The 17,954-nt window shown below is 41.9% G+C and overlaps 1 protein-coding gene across 1 annotated transcript in view; it reads left to right on the top strand.

The window, feature by feature from the left end:
• The first annotated feature begins 1,760 nt into the window (after positions 1-1,760).
• CRLF3 (cytokine receptor like factor 3) overlaps positions 1,761-17,954 on the top strand; it is a 43,467-nt gene continuing 27,273 nt past the window's right edge. Inside the window, exons 1-3 of the mRNA XM_070562613.1 lie at positions 1,761-2,195; positions 13,859-14,066; positions 16,887-16,974. Coding sequence (XP_070418714.1) covers positions 1,776-2,195; positions 13,859-14,066; positions 16,887-16,974 — 716 coding nt within the window. The 5' untranslated portion in view covers positions 1,761-1,775. The remainder of the gene's footprint in view (positions 2,196-13,858; positions 14,067-16,886; positions 16,975-17,954) is intronic.

The following is a 17,954-nucleotide window of genomic DNA, read 5'->3' on the forward strand; positions in this document are numbered from 1 at the left end:
ATTAGCTTTAGAGAGGACACAGAACACACTATGTCCAAGAACATTTAATAAATCCTGGGGTTTTTTTACTGATTCAGTCTGTGCTTAAATCCTCCTATTCCTTGAACCACTTAACCAACTTTTCTCCTGATTTTACTGTCAAACCTCTGTAAAAGCCCACATCCTAATTCAAGCCTCTGTCATATCATACCTGGACTAATGCCATGTGGTTTTTTCTTATTTATCCTCCTCCATCCATCCTGTGTATATTCATTTCACTGAACAAATATTTATTGACTCTGTATTTATTACTCTACGCCATCCTCTACCTTTTCTTAAGACAGACCCAAGTCCCACCTCTCTATCATTTATCTTCCTAAAACATTGTTTAACAAATATCACTGCACATGCAAAAATCTGCAGTGTCTATTCATTAAAGTCAGAGCTTCTTCTGGTTTTTTTTTGTTTTTTTTTTTTTGAGGAAGATTAGCCCTGAGCTAACATCTGCTGCCAATCCTCCTCTTTTTGCTGAGGAAATCTAGCCCTAAGCTAACATCCATGCCCATCTTCCTCTACTTTTTTTTATATGTGGGACACCTGCCGCAGCATGGCTTGCCAAGTGGTCCATGTCAGCTCCTGAGATCTGGGCCCTGGAAACAGAACGTGCGAACTTAACCGCTGTGCCACTGGGCCGGCACCAAGTCAGAGCTTCTTAACCTGAACTGCATGGCCCTTACTCTTCTTTTAACTTCATCTCCCAATGTATCATTCAGTCCTACCTCTCCAGTCAAAGTTGTAGGTTCCCCCTTTCCTAAACAAGCCACTTATGGTTCTATCTCCAAGTCCTTATACCCTTCCCCACGTAGTTTTGTCCACCTGGGGTGCCTTTCCTCACTCCTTTTTGTTTAGTTAATAATACCTTGATTCATTCAGCTGTTATTTACTGAGTGTTTACTAAGTGCCTGCCTACCTTATCTTCAGGATAAAGCCAATTTCCCATTTTCTCCAAGGGCTTCCCTTTTCTAAATGTTTTTAGTTCCAAGTGTCATTTACTTAGCACAAAACAATGTAGCAGAAAGAGCTTTACTTTAGTCTGGTCCAGGAAAGTAGGATCTAGCCTCTAGTCCAGATTCGCTGTGTAACCTTGAGCAAATCAGCTTGGCTCTCTTTCCTGACTGGGGCAACTTTCAGCTCCAACATCCCTGGCCAGAGGTCAGCAAACTATGGCCCAGGGCCAAATCTGACTCACCACCTGTTATGTATGGCCTCTGAAAGAAGAATGGTTTCTACCTTTTTAAACAGCTGAAAAAAGATGCAAAGAATATTTAGTGACACGCGAAAACTATGTGAAATTCCAGTGTGTGTCTATAAAGTTTTATTTGTACACAGTCACGCCCATTTGCTATGTTGCAACAGAGACCTTATGGGAGGCCTGCCAAGCTCTAAATTTTTACTGCCTGGCCCTTACAGAAAAAGTTTGCTAACACCCGTCTTGGACTTCTGCCAGGTTGCTGGTCATAGCGCAGGCCTCCGTCTTGGCTTCCTCATTAGACTACAAGCTTCTGGGAGGTGGGGCCCTTGTCTGATCCCTCTGAGCCTGGTGCCTGGTTCACAGTAACCTCCTACAATACCTGCCGGTGCAGGCATGCTCCTTTACTAGGGTGGTAAGGCAATGACGACTTCAGAGCCATCTGGGTTGAAATCCCCAGGGCTTGAGAAAGTTGATTCCCCTCTCTCACCCTCAGTTTCCTCCTCTGTGAAATGGAGAAGCAAGGAGGACTGGCAGTGAGGTTAGAATGAGATCAGATGTGGGAAGCACTTCGAGAAGTGTAGTTATTCACTTTTCCCTGACTCCGCGCGTGTCCGGAGGAAGCACCCCGTCCCAGGCGCGGCGCGGGAGCGGGGCCGAGGTCAGGGACCTAGGGGAGGGCGGCGGTGGGACCCGGCCGCCCGGCGCGCGCGGCTGTCAATCAAGGCCGCCGTGGGCGGGGCGGGGCGGCGCTTCCGCCTGCGCGTGGCCGCGCCGGGCCGCTCGGCGGCACCCGGGACAGTTAGGAGCCGCGCCCGCAGCCGCCGGCCGCGCGGCCGGACGAGGGGCGATGGAGCTGGAGCCCGAGCTGCTGCTGCAGGAGGCCCGCGAGAACGTGGAGGCGGCGCAGAGCTACCGGCGGGAGCTGGGCCAGAGGCTGCAGGGGCTGCGGGAGGCGCGGAGGCAGGTCGGAGGGCCGCGCCCGGAGCGGCGCTGTGGGCCCCGGGGAGGGCGCGGGGTGCCCGGCGGTGGGCGAGGCAAGGAGGGCTCCGCGGGGTGGGATGTGCGAAAACTCCAGACGGAGAAGGGAAGAGGCGCTGATGTGCTGGGACACCCAGCAGGGTCTGGGGAGCGGGGAGGTGGGTGCTGGGGGAGGGTTTAAGGAGCAGGGACAAATTTGGGGGATCGCGGGAGAGCGCGAGGGGCGTTCCCTAAACTGGGGCGGTAATGCGCATGGGGGTGGGGTCCGAGGTTGGACAGAGTGAGGAACCAGAACAAAATCCCGGGGCGTCACAGAGGGTGGTGGTGACTGGCAGAGTTGGGGGAGGCGAAGATTCTTTGAGAAGAGCTGCTGTGAGGATGCCGACTGGCTTTGGAAAGCCTCAGGAAAATGTGGGGCAGTGACTTGGGGAGACCTGACGGTGGAGGCAAAATGGATATTGGAAGGGGAGGAATAAAGAGAGAGAGAAGCAGGAGAGTTAACACTGAATGAATGGGATTAATGCCTGAAAGTGGTACTTAATATCTCATGTGATCTTGAATGCATGAAAAAAACCCATTTAGCGTAACCCCATTCTAGATGGTGTGGAATTTAAGGTGAAGCTGTGTTGCAGAGACAAAAGAAGGAAAATGAAACACTGGAGAGATGGAATACAAAGGTGTAGGGAAATAGAAACATTTAAAGAGGAGTGCTGAAAGGAGACGCTAAATATACTTTCAAGCGACAGCAGTGACCTGTTCCATGGGGACATGGCTATCAAAGATATAGGAAAGCCACGTGGTTTCTCTACACTCTGGAACATATACAGAAAAAGATAGAACCCCCTGTAAATGTGTAATAGGACAGATAATCCTCAAGCTACTCTTAACTTTTTGAGTGAGCGGGATTCCCTCTGAGTGGAATCGTTTGAGTGATTGGGAATCTGTTCAACATTTGAGGGAATGGGATCTCTCTACGTCGCACTTGGTATTAATCTATATCATCATCCTAGTCACTCCCGTGCTGCGTAGAATCTGAAAATGTCCAGCTGGTAGAATAGTGCTGTGATAACACTGCCTTTGGATATGGTCATTATTAAGGGTACTTACCATGCTTTAGGTTTTATATATTTTAAAATCCTTATAGAGCTGGTGCAAGCCAGGTGTCATTTGCGGTTTAGTAGCAACAGTGGGAGCAAAATCTAGATATGGTTATCCTGATTTGGTGAATGCTTTTCAAGGTCTTCCAATGCATTTATCTTGATTTCCATTTGAAAACATCTGCATTATTCTTTCTGCTGTTTTGAAATAGAGCTTCTAAACCTAGGACATTGTTTAAAAAGAGATTAAAGTATTTCTTACATTTGGCTAAGGTTCCAGCCTGTTAAGATATGTTATATATGAGCAGGACTATTGCTTAACGTCATCAGCAATTAAGCAGCAGCAGAGTGGACGCTAAATAAATGAGCTCGGCACTCAGGAGTAGTACTTATCAATTTCTGGTGTGATATTGGATGCATTAAAATTTAGTATGATCCCATCTTGAATGGTTTAGTATTCAATTTCCAAAGCTATATTCTTTTAAATTTTATATCCAATAATTTAAATACAGGACATACTTTCCTATAATTTAGTGTAATTTACTATGGTTTTTTGTTTTGTTTTTGAGGCCCATTGTCTTGGGCTTGAGACAGAAAACTCTAAGAGACCATCCAACACAGTTAGGTTCCTGATGACATTGCCTTCTGACTAGACTGAGTAATCGTGGTGTTCTGTTTTGTGAACTGGAATGTGTTTTGTGCTGGTGCCAGTTACAATGTGTCTCTCCTCAAAGCTAGTGGATTGTACACGTTTGGGTTTGTAGAATAAGGCCTCTGTCAACTTGCATTTTAAGGAAGGTCTGTGTTACAAAAATGTTATCAAAATAAGCAGCTGCTTTTGTTTGGTGGTTAGGATATTTTTAGGGTTCCAGTCATTTTCAGAATAACTATGTGAAATAGATGGCTTTTTAGTCAAAGATTTTGCACGGAGGAGAGCAGAGAGGAAGGATGCTCCCCTTTATATCTATTTTTTACTTGCTCATTCTCTTTCCTTTTGGCGTATGATTTTTTTATTGGTACATAATTTATATACCATAAAATTTGTGCCTTAAAATGTGCAATTCAGCGGTTTTTAGTGTGTTCACAAAGTTGTGCAACCATCACCACTATCTAATTCCAGAACATTTTCTTCACCTCCAAAAAAAATCCCATACCCGTTACCTGTTACTCCCCAGCCCTTGGCAACCACCAAATTACTTTCTGTCTCTATTTGAATTTGCCTGTTCTGGGCATGTCATAGAAATGGAATCATACAATATGTAGCCCCTCGAGACTGGCTTTCTTTGACTTAGCATAATGTTCTCAAGGTTCATCCGTGTGATAGCATGTATCAGTACTTTAATCCTTTTTATGGCTGAATAACATTCATTGTATGCATATACCACATTTATCCATTCATCGATTGATAGACATTTGGGTTATTTTTACCTTTTGGCTATTATGAAAAACGTTGCTACGAACATTCATATACAAGTACAAGTTTTTGTGTGGACACATTTTCAATTCTTTTAGTATGTACTTAGGAATTGCTGGGTTGTATGGTTAACTCTTTGTTTAACCTTTTCAAGAACTCCTGGCATACTTTTTATCTTTGCTTTTGTTTCTTACCCTTTAAAAATCTCTCATGAAATTTGTGTCATATTAAGAAATCGTGTCTATGAAAGTCTAGCAGGAAGAAGAGTAAAAATCTTTTAAGTTATTCTGTCAAAAACAACTGCCAACATGTAGCAGTTTCTCCTCTTGTGGTTAAGTTTAGGCCCTACCCCCTGTCTTCAGAGAAAAGGAAGTTCTGTGTAGGAATGCAAGGGTAGTCTGTAACTCTTACTGTTTGAATAAGTTAAAGGCTAGATAATGTTTACAGGCAGCCTGGCCTAACGGGTGTTGAAATCGTTAAGAATAGTTATCCATAGCTCCCTGGAATTCTTGGTACTAAGATGTAAATACCAAAGAAATTAACTCCCACTCTTCTTAAATACTCATTTGTCCATTCACTCAATAAATATTTGTTGGATGCCTCCTGTAGGTCAGAGATACTTCTAGGTCCTAGAAATACTGTGGTCAGGAAAACACACCACTGCCCTCATGGATTTACTCTTTTCTTTGATGGCTGATCATTAGACTGTTACCCCTAAAAATGAAACAAATAGGAAAAACCTAAATTCGTGTGTATTCACTTCTGGATTTCACTTCCATTGTGTTTTCATCTCTTGTTTATTTCTACAGAGTTGGGTTTCCTGCTTGTTGTAAATAGAGATAGCTGATCAAGATGTCACATAGCGATGTCAGCTGGCACTACCTCCCAGAGTGGCACTACGTTGATGACATTGCCACTGTCCGGAGTCTAGTCCTTAAGCTGTGCGGTCCAGAAACTCCATCTTTGTGCGTTATCCAAGGGGGATTAGTTTGAGGTACTGGAAGTGCCTACAGTGAGAAATACCAGTGTTCTGGTCTGTGTTCAGTTATAGTTCGCTCTATAAAATGAGTGTGTTGGCTTTCCTGTGCCTTTTAGTTCATGTGATTCAGTGTCTCTCAGGAGCATTGACAAAAGCAAGTCTCTACTCTTCGGAGTAAAGGGCCAGATCCTGGTACCTAATTAAGATATTATCTAGTGAGGACTCTGGTCAGTGGTGTCCCTCTGATCCTTGCTACTACGAGTGTGGTCTGTGACCACAGCAGTGGCATCATGACCTGAGAGCTTGTGAAGAATGCAGGAATCAGACTCCACCCAGACCTACTGAATCATAATCTTGGCTTTAACAGGATCGCCAGGTGACATATGTAGACACATTAAAAAGTGAGGCACATTGCCTTAAGAGTATACCATTATTGCTTCATCAGCTCTCTACTGATTTCTGCAGTTTCATCTAAACTGTAGGTGTGTGTCATAAATTGTTGTGGTTTATCCTCAAGATTAAAACTAATGTACAATACCAGGTTCTCCATAGATCATTCTTCCTGCAGGATTTGAAAACACATAGCATACTAGTTAAAAACTGGGACAGATACAGAACTGAGCGGAAAAAAAAAAAAGTTATTTCAGAAAACCAGGGCAGGAAGTCTTAGTAGCTCTGCAAAGAAAAGAAAGCTATTATTGCTTCTTTTATCTCCCACTTCCCCTTCTGTTACCGATTTTCAAAACAGTCCAGAAATCTGTTTGAAAATAATTTGTTACTGCAGTAGTATTTATACTGTCCCTATTACAGTATCCTAAGAAAAGGTTAAATCTAGAGCTGGGGAAAACCAAGCACAGATGAAATAATTTTAAGATAACCTATAATTCTGCCACCCTCAATGCTGTTAACATTATGGTGTATCCTTCTAGACATATTATTTTGCAAAATTGAGAGACTACTGTATGTGCAACTTTGTATCCATTTTTTTCTTTTGGTTAACATTATGTCATAAGCATTTATTATGAAAATTTTCCCATGTGTAGTCTAATTTTTAATGCAGAAGTGAAGAGAGTCTATTGTATAGGTACTTATGGAGCATTTGTTGGTGGTAGGCTGATATATATTGGCTGAGGTATGCCAAAGTACTGAAAGCAAGGCTCTAGAAGCAAAACTAATCAACAACCAAGAGAAAAAAGAAAACAGCTGCACAGGGCCAGGCCTGGAGGCCTAGTGGTTATGTTTGGCTCACTCTGCTTTTGCGGCCTGGGTTCAGTTCCTGGGCATGGACCGACCCCACTAGTCAGTGACCATGCTGTGGCAGCGGCCCACATACAAAATAGAGGAAGATTTTCCATAGATGTTAGCTCAGGGCACATCTTCCTCAGCAAAAAAAAAAAAAAAAAAAAAAAGAAAGCGCTGCACTTATATTTGTGTGGAAAAGACCACATATTTACATTGGCTTTTCAGTCATATTTTCTCAAATAAGTCTTTTCACAAATTGTCTATAAACATGACACTCTGAAAGCTGCTTGTTGAGTCCAAAACTCACTTGAAATATAGAAAAGTATAGAAGGGATTTGAAACAAGTATTCTGAATCAACAATGTTAAAATTAATGACGTTAATTAAAAAGTGAGGGTTGGGGCCAGCCTGGTGGTGCAGCAGTTAAGTGTGCACGTTCTGCTTTGGTGGTCTGGGGTTTGCCAGTTTGGATTCCGGGTGTGGACATGGCACGGCTTGGCAAGCCATGCTGTGGTAGGTGTCCCACATATAAAGTAGAGGAAGATGGGCATGGATGTTAGCTCAGGGCCAGTCTTCCTGAGCAAAAAGAGGAGGATTGGCAGCAGATGGTAGCTCAGGGCTAATCTGCCTCAAAAAAAAAAAAAAAAAAAAAAGTGTCACAGTGCCCACTTTTTCTCTCTAGATTTTATTTTCAATGTAAATTGTAGTGTATGTATAATTTTGATAGAGAAGAACTATTCTTATTACTATAAATCTGGTAAAAAATATGCCTAATTTGTGATCTAAAAAGCCGAACAAATGTAGGCCAGGCTTTGATTATTGAGGAGTATCAATGAATCCCTTGTATTTGCAGTCGTTTTACTTTGTTAGCATTCGCCTCTGTTAGCCATGAGACCTTGAGAAACAACTTTCCTGATCCGCCCTTTCCTTATCTGTACAATGAAGTTGAGAATAGTACCTCCTTGGCCAATGTGGAAATTAAAATGAGAAATGTATTTAAAATGCTTAGCACCATGCCAGGGACATATGAAGTGCTTAATAAATATTAGCCATAATGATAATACCACTAAATATAATTGTTATTCAGGGTGATCTTCCCCTGCATCTCCAACTGGCAACTTATTCTTTAAATGTCCCCTACTCTCTTTTCCAGCAGAATGCCGTTTTTGAGCTCTGATAGCAGTTTGTGGCTGTCCCACTTAAATAAGAACTTAATACGTTTTATTATAGTTATGTGTTCATGTAACTTTCTCTTTTACCAGAATGACAGTTTTTCTGAGGTTAGGAGCATGCCTTATTCATCTTTATAGCCCCAGTTCCTGGCATATACTAGACCTCAGTAAATATTGAATGAGTGCCTTTATGAATGTTGTGGGTGTAATTTTGCAGACATTCTTTTTAGATTGTCCATGGTCTTGATTATATGCATTCTATTCATTAATGCAGACAGTCAAGAATTAAACATTTGTTATATCATGTGATTTGGTTATTTGTTACCACATAAACTATGCCAAAGTGTAACGGCTTAAAGAGCAATCGTTTTATTTGCTTCCTAGTCTGGGGATTGACTGGGGCTCAGTTTTCCTGATTTTGCTGGCAGCACTCATGTAATTGCAGTGAGCTGGCAGCTGAGGCTGGAATGTTCAAGTTAGAACGTTCACATACCTGTTTGGAGCCTTCGCAGTAGCACAACTCAGTTGGAACGCTGGCATGGCTGGACCTCGGTTCATCTCTCTCCTTTCCTCCCTTCCTCTCCCTCCCACCCGTCCCACTTTTCTCCCCCTTCTATTTATTGTCTCCAGAAAGAGAGCTGTACTTCTTACATGGTGGCTCAGGACCCGTAAAAGTGCGAAAGCAGAAGTTGCCAGGTCTTTTGAAGGCTGAGGCCTGGAACTGGCACAGCATCAGTTCCACTCTGTAGCTATGCACATTTGACTTCTTTGCTAGTCTCTGGCCCAGCCTATGTTCTAGGGGAGAGGACTGTTCAAGGTTATGAGTACCAGGAGGTGTGGTTCGTGGTTCAGTGGGGGCCGCTAATGTAAGAGACTACCAAATCATAAAGATCTTCTTTTTGAAAGTTCAAATAAGCATTAAAAAAAAAGTCTAAGAGAGACAAGAAGGAAATCTAGCAGTGCTTAGGAGTCTATACACGAGTCAGACAGTTCAAATTCTCTGCCACTTTACTAGCTTTGTGATGTTGGCAAGTTCATCTGACTCCCATATGTTACTCATCTTACAGATGCTTTCTTCATAGGGTTCTGGTAGAATTTAAATGAGATCGTAGGTATAAGTACCTGGCCTATAGCCGGTGTTCAGTAGATGATAGTTGCTGCTGAATTGTTATTGCCATCTTTATTATTTTTTTTAATGACTTGGTGTCAGTGCAAAGACAAATAGCTAATGCAGTACATTTCATATGAACTGAGAGGAAACATTTTGGTTAGCTTTTTCAATTTCAGTTAACTATTTTATATCTTTACTTTGTCTTTATTTTTGATCACTATGTTCTTGTTAGCTAATTGTATTTAAAGCCAGTCTCTAATTTTAAGATCGTTTTAGTTTCCTATTAGCAATTTTCCTAATTGGGAAAATAGATTCTTAGATTAAACTTGGAGGATAAAAATTCTTTTCTTCTATAAAGTCATGATGTTTTAGAGGAGATTCCAGTTACTTAATTTCCTGAAATATACACACATATTATATTATATTGATATAGCAACTATATATTGCCACTTAAAACCAGAGATGTCATAAATCAGATTCTATGTAGGTTTTATGACTTTTTGGTAACTAAACTGTGGATGAAGCTGGATCGGTTCCTGTTGTCTTGGAGGGCTGTGAAGTGTGTATTTACTAGGTTTTTGCATGGCTTAGTATTGATGTATAAACTCGGTGACTTTTTGGCATTTTGTGAACTCATCCTCAAGTTAAAACTTTGAAATTATAGTTGCTTTGGGATTAGATTCAACTGCAGTGGAAACTTTGTAAATAAGTTTTAATGGTCTGTTACAGTAGAGGTTTTAGTGGAAAATTCGTTTGGAATATTATCAATGTAAACAATGTATATTACAATTTCCTTTTGGAGACCTTGAGTTGTGTATCATTTGTATTCCTAAATCTACTTTGTTACTAACCATCACAGTTCTTTTGCCTAGAATGGCTAGGGAGCATTTGGGGCTGATTGGTTGTCTACCGCAGGATTCTTCATGCAAGGACGAGAAATACGTGTTAAGAGCAGGACGTGTCTTCAGTCAATACATAATTTACAGGTTTACCTGAGAACTCTTTAAAATGGGATCTGTAAATACTGAACTGCTTGGTACAGTGGGAAGACCATGGTCCTTGGAGTCAGACTGTTTCTGGCACCATGAAGCCTTGGGGAAGTTATTTGACTTCTTTGAGCTTTACTTTGTTTACTTTTTTTGATAAGTTAAACAATACAGATCCCCGTCTCAGAGTTGTGAAGATTTAGTGAGCTACCGACATGTTGGTGAACATATTGGAGCATGGTACCACATCGAATATGAAGAAATTCACCCAGCGATGAAGTCTGCATTTTGAAATGAGTTCATAGAGCCAAGCAAATGAACCTCATTAGTCACATGATTGGATTAAAGGGGACTGAGGCTTTAAATTATGAACTATTTCAGGGAGAAGGAAGTGATGCCAAGGTAGCATCAAGTTTGAAACAGCAACGGTCGGGATTCTCTGAACCAAAGGGACCAAATTTATAATGAAAGTACAGGAGGCGGGTTTGGAAATGGATTCTCCCTTCCCCGGCCCTCTCACTGCTTTGTGTTCACATACTTCCTTTTTTTCTGAGGTTCTGAAACAAAAACAAAACATAGGCTCTGCAGCAGCTGAAGGAGCTTTTGAATTCTTTCTAAACAGGAAATTGACTTTACCTAACCGATGCACTTCCTGTGTGTGTGCCGTATCCGTTAAAGAGGGCGACAGGCCCTCGGTGGTATAGTGCTCCACTGCAGAATTTCCTCTTGGTGGTGGGAGTGCACACTATATTACAGTGCTCCAATGTGTTGTCTTCATTTATTCTGGTATCTCTGAGGTCTACATGCATCACCTGGGGATCTTGTTAAAATTGTACGTTCTGGTTCAGTAGTGCTGGGCGGGGCATTTCTAACGATATTCCAGGTGATGTATCAAAATCATAAGGCATTCTCTCCCTGGTTCTTTTAAAAAGGTCTTAAAATCACACAGGATTAATTTTATTTTTACTCAACGTTTATTTGCCAGGTGCTATGTATGTTAGGGCTGAGTCTCAAGGATCCCACAGTTGAGTGAGCAGCCAAATCAAGTACATTTTGAGTATGGCCTCTTTTTTTTAAAAAAACTTTGACTTGGATTTGTTTCGTAGAAGTTCTCTAGTAACTTTACAGAGATTTGTTAGCAATGGAACTTAAATTAGAATTTCTCTTTTTCTTTATGATTTGAGGACTTCTTTTACTTACTGCACATACACCATCATAACTCACATGAATGTCCAAAGGAGAAAAATCTGTTTCCGTGATCTGCCCACCACAGCCGATCAGACTGTTCCTTTTTTTGTTTTTCTTCTGTATTTCTTTGTAGTCCTTGGGCATGGGCATTTTGTTTTTACATGATTGTGAACATTTCTGGAAAATAATTTTGCGTTCTGAGTTTTATTTATTTATTATTGTTTTTAAAGATTTTTTTTTTCCTTTTTCTCCCCAAAGCCCCCCAGTACATAGTTGTATATTCTTCGCTGTGGGTCCTTCTAGTTGTGGCATGTGGAATGCTGCCTCAGCATGGTTTGATGAGCAGTGCCATGTCCGCGCCCAGGATTCGAACTAATGAAACACTGGGCCACCTGCAGCAGAGCGTGTGAACTTAACCACTCGGCCACGGGGCCAGCCCCGCGTTCTGATTTTTAAATTTAGTATTTGAGGATAAATAGAAAGCTTTCTGAATTTCTCTATTAACTGTTGAAATATTGTGCTTTATCCATATTTTGATATACAGTTGTTCCCTCCATATCCACGGGGGGTTGGTTCCAGGACTCCTGCAGATACCAAAATCCACGGATGCTCACGTCCCTTGTATCAGATGGCTTAGTATTTGCATATAACTTATGCACATCCTTCCGTATACTTTAAATCATCTCAAGATTACCTATAGTACCTAATACAATGTAAGTAGTTGTTATATTGTGTTGTTTAGGGAATAATGGTGAAAGAAAAAGTCTGTACACGTTCAGTACAGACGCAACCATCCTAGTTGGTTATTAGTGATTGATTGAGCCCGTGTGTGCAGAACATGCAGATAGGGAGTGCCAACTATATTCTTTCTTGCTGGATTCTTCTTTGACTTCAAATACTGTTGCTAAGATAAGTTAGCAAAAGGGTTAGGGTAGTAAACATAATATGTCATATGAAACTGATATGATAATATCTGCAAAGTAAAGTATATGTTTGTTTTAATTCAACTAGGTGTTTGGCTGTAGTAAGAATTTCCCTGTTGAGCGAGAGAGTGAATTATGTTATCTCTATTCTTTAAAAAAATGAAAAACAAAAGATACTAGTGTCTGTATACACAACTAATTTGTTTTCAAAATATGTGTGAGAGGTAAAGATTTTCCTGTGATACTTCCTGGAACAATGGTTCTTTTTTTTTTTTTTTTTTGAGGAAGATTAGCCCTGAGCTAACTGCTGCCAATCTTCCTCTTTTTTGCTGAGGAAGACTGGCCCTGAGCTAACATCTGTGCCCATCTTCCTGTACTTTATGTGTGGGACGCCTGCCACAGTGTGGCGTGCCAAGTGGGGGCATGTCCACACCTGGGATCTGAACCAGCTAACCCTGGGCCACCAAAGCAGAACGTGCGCACTTAACCGCTGTGCCACCTGGCCAGCCCCATGGGCAACCGTTCTTAATCTGGGCTCTGTGACCCTGAGGGCAGTGTTTCTCAAAGTATGGGCTGCAGAGTCATGGGTGTGCTTGTGGAAAGTGAGAACGCCATCTGTACGCTCCTCCAGTCTCTCCCGCAAGCTTCTGGATGTGTAAGTCTGGGATGGAGCCCTGCAATCTGAATCCTAACAGGCAGCCTACATGATTCTTCTGCAAACCAAGTTTCAGAAATACCGCTCCAGGCAAGCCATGGTTCCCATCTGAGGGAATTTGTAACCTCTGAAATGGAAGAAGTTTCTTTAGGGTATGGATTATTCATTTTTCTGGAAAGAGGGTCTGTAAACCTCTCTTTGAGATTTGAAAAGAGGACTATGACTCACAACCAACTAAGTCATTGCCCCAGAGGTGTGTTTTTCATGCACATTCTCTGCCTCTTTTGAGTCTCTTCGGATTTTAAGTAAATTCTTAGTTTTCTTTTAGCATAATGAGGGCATTTTATCCACGAGGTGATTTTTTTGTATTATGGCTTTCTAGTCTACCATTTTTTTTCACTTCTTTTCAGTAAAATGAATTTTAATCCTGTCCTAATTAAAAAATTTTTTGTACTGAAATGTACTGTTGCCAAGAACTACTTCGTGCAGATAATAATACCTTCTAACATTTATTTATTGAGAACAACAATGTGCCAGTTATTTTACCAAGTGTAACACATAGACTATTTTTATTTAGTCCTCACAGCAACTCCATGAGGTAAGCATTATTATATTCTTTAGACGAAGAAGGAAATTGAGGCGTGATGTGCTTAATTAACCTGACCAAATTGACATAGTTTGTGAATGATGGAACCGGAGTCTGAGCCCGTTCTGTGTCCCCTGAAGGCCAGTTCTGTGCAATTCTGCAAGTTTGTGCGAATGAATCACATTTGGTTTATCAATAAATGGAAGATGATGGTTGTGCCGTGCCTTGTGGTTATGCGTGATGCCTGCGGATTAGCTTTTCCTAGGGATTCTGAGTTTTTACGTTGTTTCTTTTCAGATCAAAGAGAGTGCATCACAGACGAGAGATGTCCTCAAACAGCATTTTAATGATTTAAAGGGAACCCTTGGGAAGCTTCTGGATGAGCGATTGGTGACCCTTTTGCAAGAGGTGGACACCATTGAACAGGAGACGATTAAACCACTAGATGACTGCCAGAAGCTCATAGAGCACGGAGTTAACACTGCGGAGGACCTGGTCCAAGAAGGTGGGAGTTTAGAGAGCCTATAAAATGTGACACATTCAGATAGACACTGTTGATTTCTCCGGACACCAGCAGGCTTCTCGCCATCTGTGAGCTGCTTGGGAGGTTCCTACCTTGGGTCAGTTTGTAATACAGGATGACGAATACACAGTGAAGTATCCCAGGTTAAGAGGTTAAGTGCCATTAAAGTGTTCATTATAGTCATTTACAAAACAAGAAGGAGTAAATTATTTTTTCAAATGGTTCTGTGATATCTCATTTACTTTTTTTTTTTTTGAGGAAGATTAGCCCTGAGCTAACATCAGTTGCCAATCCTCCTCTTTTTGCTGAGGAAGACTGGCCCTGAGCTAACATCTGTGCCTTTATATATGGGACGCCTACCACAGTATGACTTGCCAAGCGGTGCCATGTCCGCACCCGGGATCCGAACCGGCCAACCCCAGGCTGCCGAAGCGGAACGTGTGCACTTAACCACTGTGCCACTGGGCTGGCCCCTCTCATTCATTTTTAAGACAGTGATTTTAAGGTCATTTTGAGTCTGTTCAGATATTTTTCAAAGTGTTGATTGTTTATAGTATTTAACTCCATTATTTTTAGAAGGTTAAGAAATATGATTGGTGTTTACTCCTGAAATTGTAGTGGTTCTAGTCCTAACTTTAGCCAATTATTTTGGTTAAAGCATCCCCGATCTTGCCTTGTTACCTTCCTGCCTTTGTGTCTCCCTTCCTTCCTTCACACAGGTCTTTGTCAGGTACATTAAATAAAAGGTAAGAGTTCTGCCCTTTGGGGTTCACAGCCCAGTGAGAGAGGCATGCCTGCCGAGATCTGAGACCTGATGGGAGCTGACCAGGGGAAGTGCTTAACTCTGTCTGGAAGAGTGTAGGGTAGCTTTCTGTAGGAGGAGTGCTACAGAGGCTTCAAGAAATTTGTCAAGAAGGCAAGGAAGAAAAGGAAGTAACAGCACAATTGGCAGCAGAAGTAACAGCACAAGTGAGGTGAATGGCATATCAGGGATCTATTGAAGTATTTTAGGCAGCAGAGTTTGCAGTCAGATTTGCATTTTTGAAAAATGACCCTACCTACAGTTTGAAGACTTGATTAGAGGTTGTGAGACTGGAGGTAAAAGAGACCGATTAGAAAGTTGTGGCTGTCATCCAAATAGGAAATGATGAAGGCAGTGACAGGTGAAGATGACGCAGAGCTGGTTTAAGACTTCTCGGAGATAGCCTGATTGATGATTTTACCCATCAGTACGTGTTGATTATTGGTGATTGCCTGGATGTAGCTTGGAGGAGAAAGGGAAAGGTTTAGGGTGACCAAAACCAGCCTGATTTTGGATGACCAGGCAAATTGTGCTATTTACTGACATAGGAAACAAAGAAGGAGGGTGGGCTTCAGCAGGTAGTTAGGCATTCAGTTTGGGGCATGTTGAGTTTGAGGTGCTTAAGATGCCGGAAGGTAGTTGGGAATGTGGATGTGATGCTTGGGAGAGAGATCATACCTGGAGATGTCAGTATGGCAATTAATGGTATATATGTCAACTCTGAATCCATGGGAGTAGGTAGTCATCAAGAGACAGTGTGCAAGATGAGAAGAGAAGGTCGCAGAGGGTAGAACTCTGAGGGGTGCCAACATTTAAAGGGCAGTGGAGGAAAAAGGAGCCGAAGGAGGAGCTTGAATGCCATCCATTCTTCATTGAGTGCTGTGAGTGGCATAGCATAAAAAATTGTGCATGGCTCACAGGTCTGTCACTCCAAGTGGAAATTAATCCCCTTTTTAGTCCCACTTAGAATGTGGTTCTAGTGTTATCTTTCCATGCTAATTACATTTTTGTCTTATCTTCAGTGAGAAGTGTTTATCTGCCACTGGCCGTAACAGTGCCTTTGAGAAAATTCTTTTTCGCAGGACCACAGGCTGTCTTTCCCTGGAGACTTTGTATTTGGAAACAAACCCAGAAGCAGTTCAGCACAGGTCAGGAGTGTACTCCCATCACCCTGAGGACTGAGAAATGTTTTTATTTTAGAAAAGAAACCCTTTGAGGCACGTACATGTTTGTTACAGCATCTGATGCTTGAATATTTCTACACTTCAGAAATATTTTAAATTTCATCCTCTTGCCTCCTCTCCCCTCCCGAGGGATAAAAACTTATTTATGGAATTTTGAGGACTTTGAGGCAGTGTTCAGTGTCTCTGTTTTCCTTTTGGTGAGGGAGACGGTCATGTCGTGTGGTCTCCAAAAACTTGAGTCACTCCAGGGTGCCTTCAGATGGAAGAGAGTCCTGGTAGTGTTCTTCAGGGCTGTGGAAGGACATAGAAGTTGGTCTTTTTTTTTTTTTTTTATGGCTTTTTATAGCGTTTCCTTTCTATTCTGTTGAGTAATTTCCAATCTAATGTATAATATTCTTTTAGGAAAACATAACTCTATCATCTGGCTTTATAAGACCCCATGCCCTACTGCTCCTGTTAGGGTAGTATTTGTCCTTGCTCCTAATGAAGTTGATGAAGGTTCTGTAGGAGAGATGGAAAAAAGCACCTGGGCCTTCTGCTTTGCATAAAATTGGTTGACAAAGTAGATTTCCTTGTTGAGAGCAGAATCTTTCCTCTCTGGCAAAGTGTTGCCATTGTGTACTGCTTTTCCTCTTGCGCTTAAGCTTAGAGTCACTTCTAAAATAGTTTCTACTTTTACTTTTTGGGAGTTTAACTGCGGCATCACTTAAGAATTGCTTGCAAGAAAACTGGAGACCAGCCTAGGCGTGAGTTGTGTTGATTACTTTATAATGTGACCATTTTTCACTGTACTGGTTCTCTTATTCCTTATTGTAGGTGAGATCGCCATTCTTGGTGGTGTAGGAGAACAGAAGGAAAAATTGTGGAGCTTTACCAAAAAGGCCTTACACATTCAGTTGGACAGGTAAAAGAGTTAGAGCCTTTTGGGATTAGTTTTAAGCATTTAAACTGTCTACCTTTTTCCCCCCAATTAAAGATTCTTTTTCTTTTTTTTTTCTGCTTTATTTCCCAACCACCCCCCCCCCCCCCCCCCAGTACGTAGTTGTATATCTTAGTTGCATGTCCTTCTAGTTGTGGCATGTGGGACGCCGTCTCAACGTGGCCTGACGAGCGGTGCCATGTCCGCGCCCAGGATCCGAACCCTGGGCAGCCGCAGCGGAGCGCGTGAACTTAACCACTCGGCCACAGAGCAGGCCCCTAAAGATTCTTATTAAGGGAGATAGAGAATATATTTTTCAAAATTCACTGCCCATTACCAGTATTACTGGTATGAAATAGTTGTGATTGTAATCTTTGGTAAGGTGTCATTACAGATTATCTGCAATTCTGATGTGCAAGAGAACTGTTAAATTTTTAAAATTGTGAACATGTCATTGAAACTGAGTCGTATCTCAGTGAAGTGGACCTTTTTTCTTTGGTCAGAAAGATTGGCCGTGAGCTAACATCTGTGCCAGTCTTCCTCTATTTCATATATGGGACACCACCACAGCATGGCTTGATGAGCAGTGTGTAGGGCAGCGCCTGGGATCCAAACCCACAAACCCGGAGCTGCCGGAAGCAGAGCGCACAAACTTAACCATTATGTACTACACCACCAGGCCGGCCCCATGGATCTTTTTTTTTTCCCCTGCTTTTTCTGCCCAAATCCCCTCAGTACATAGTTGTATATTTTGGTTGTGAGTCCTTCTAGTTGTGGCATGACCCATGGATCTTTTGAAATAAACTTGACAATTATGATCCTCCCAGTTTTCTGTCTTCTTGCTCATGTTTATTTGAGAAAGGAATCTTTATGTAACATCTTGCAGAGCCCCCACTGCCATTAGCATTATTTACTGGGTGCTTCAGCATCATTGTAGTATGTGACCAATCTAAAATATTCCTTGT

The sequence above is a fragment of the Equus przewalskii genome, chromosome 10 (assembly GCF_037783145.1).
Source record: "Equus przewalskii isolate Varuska chromosome 10, EquPr2, whole genome shotgun sequence".
In the NCBI taxonomy this organism is placed as follows: domain Eukaryota; kingdom Metazoa; phylum Chordata; class Mammalia; order Perissodactyla; family Equidae; genus Equus; species Equus przewalskii.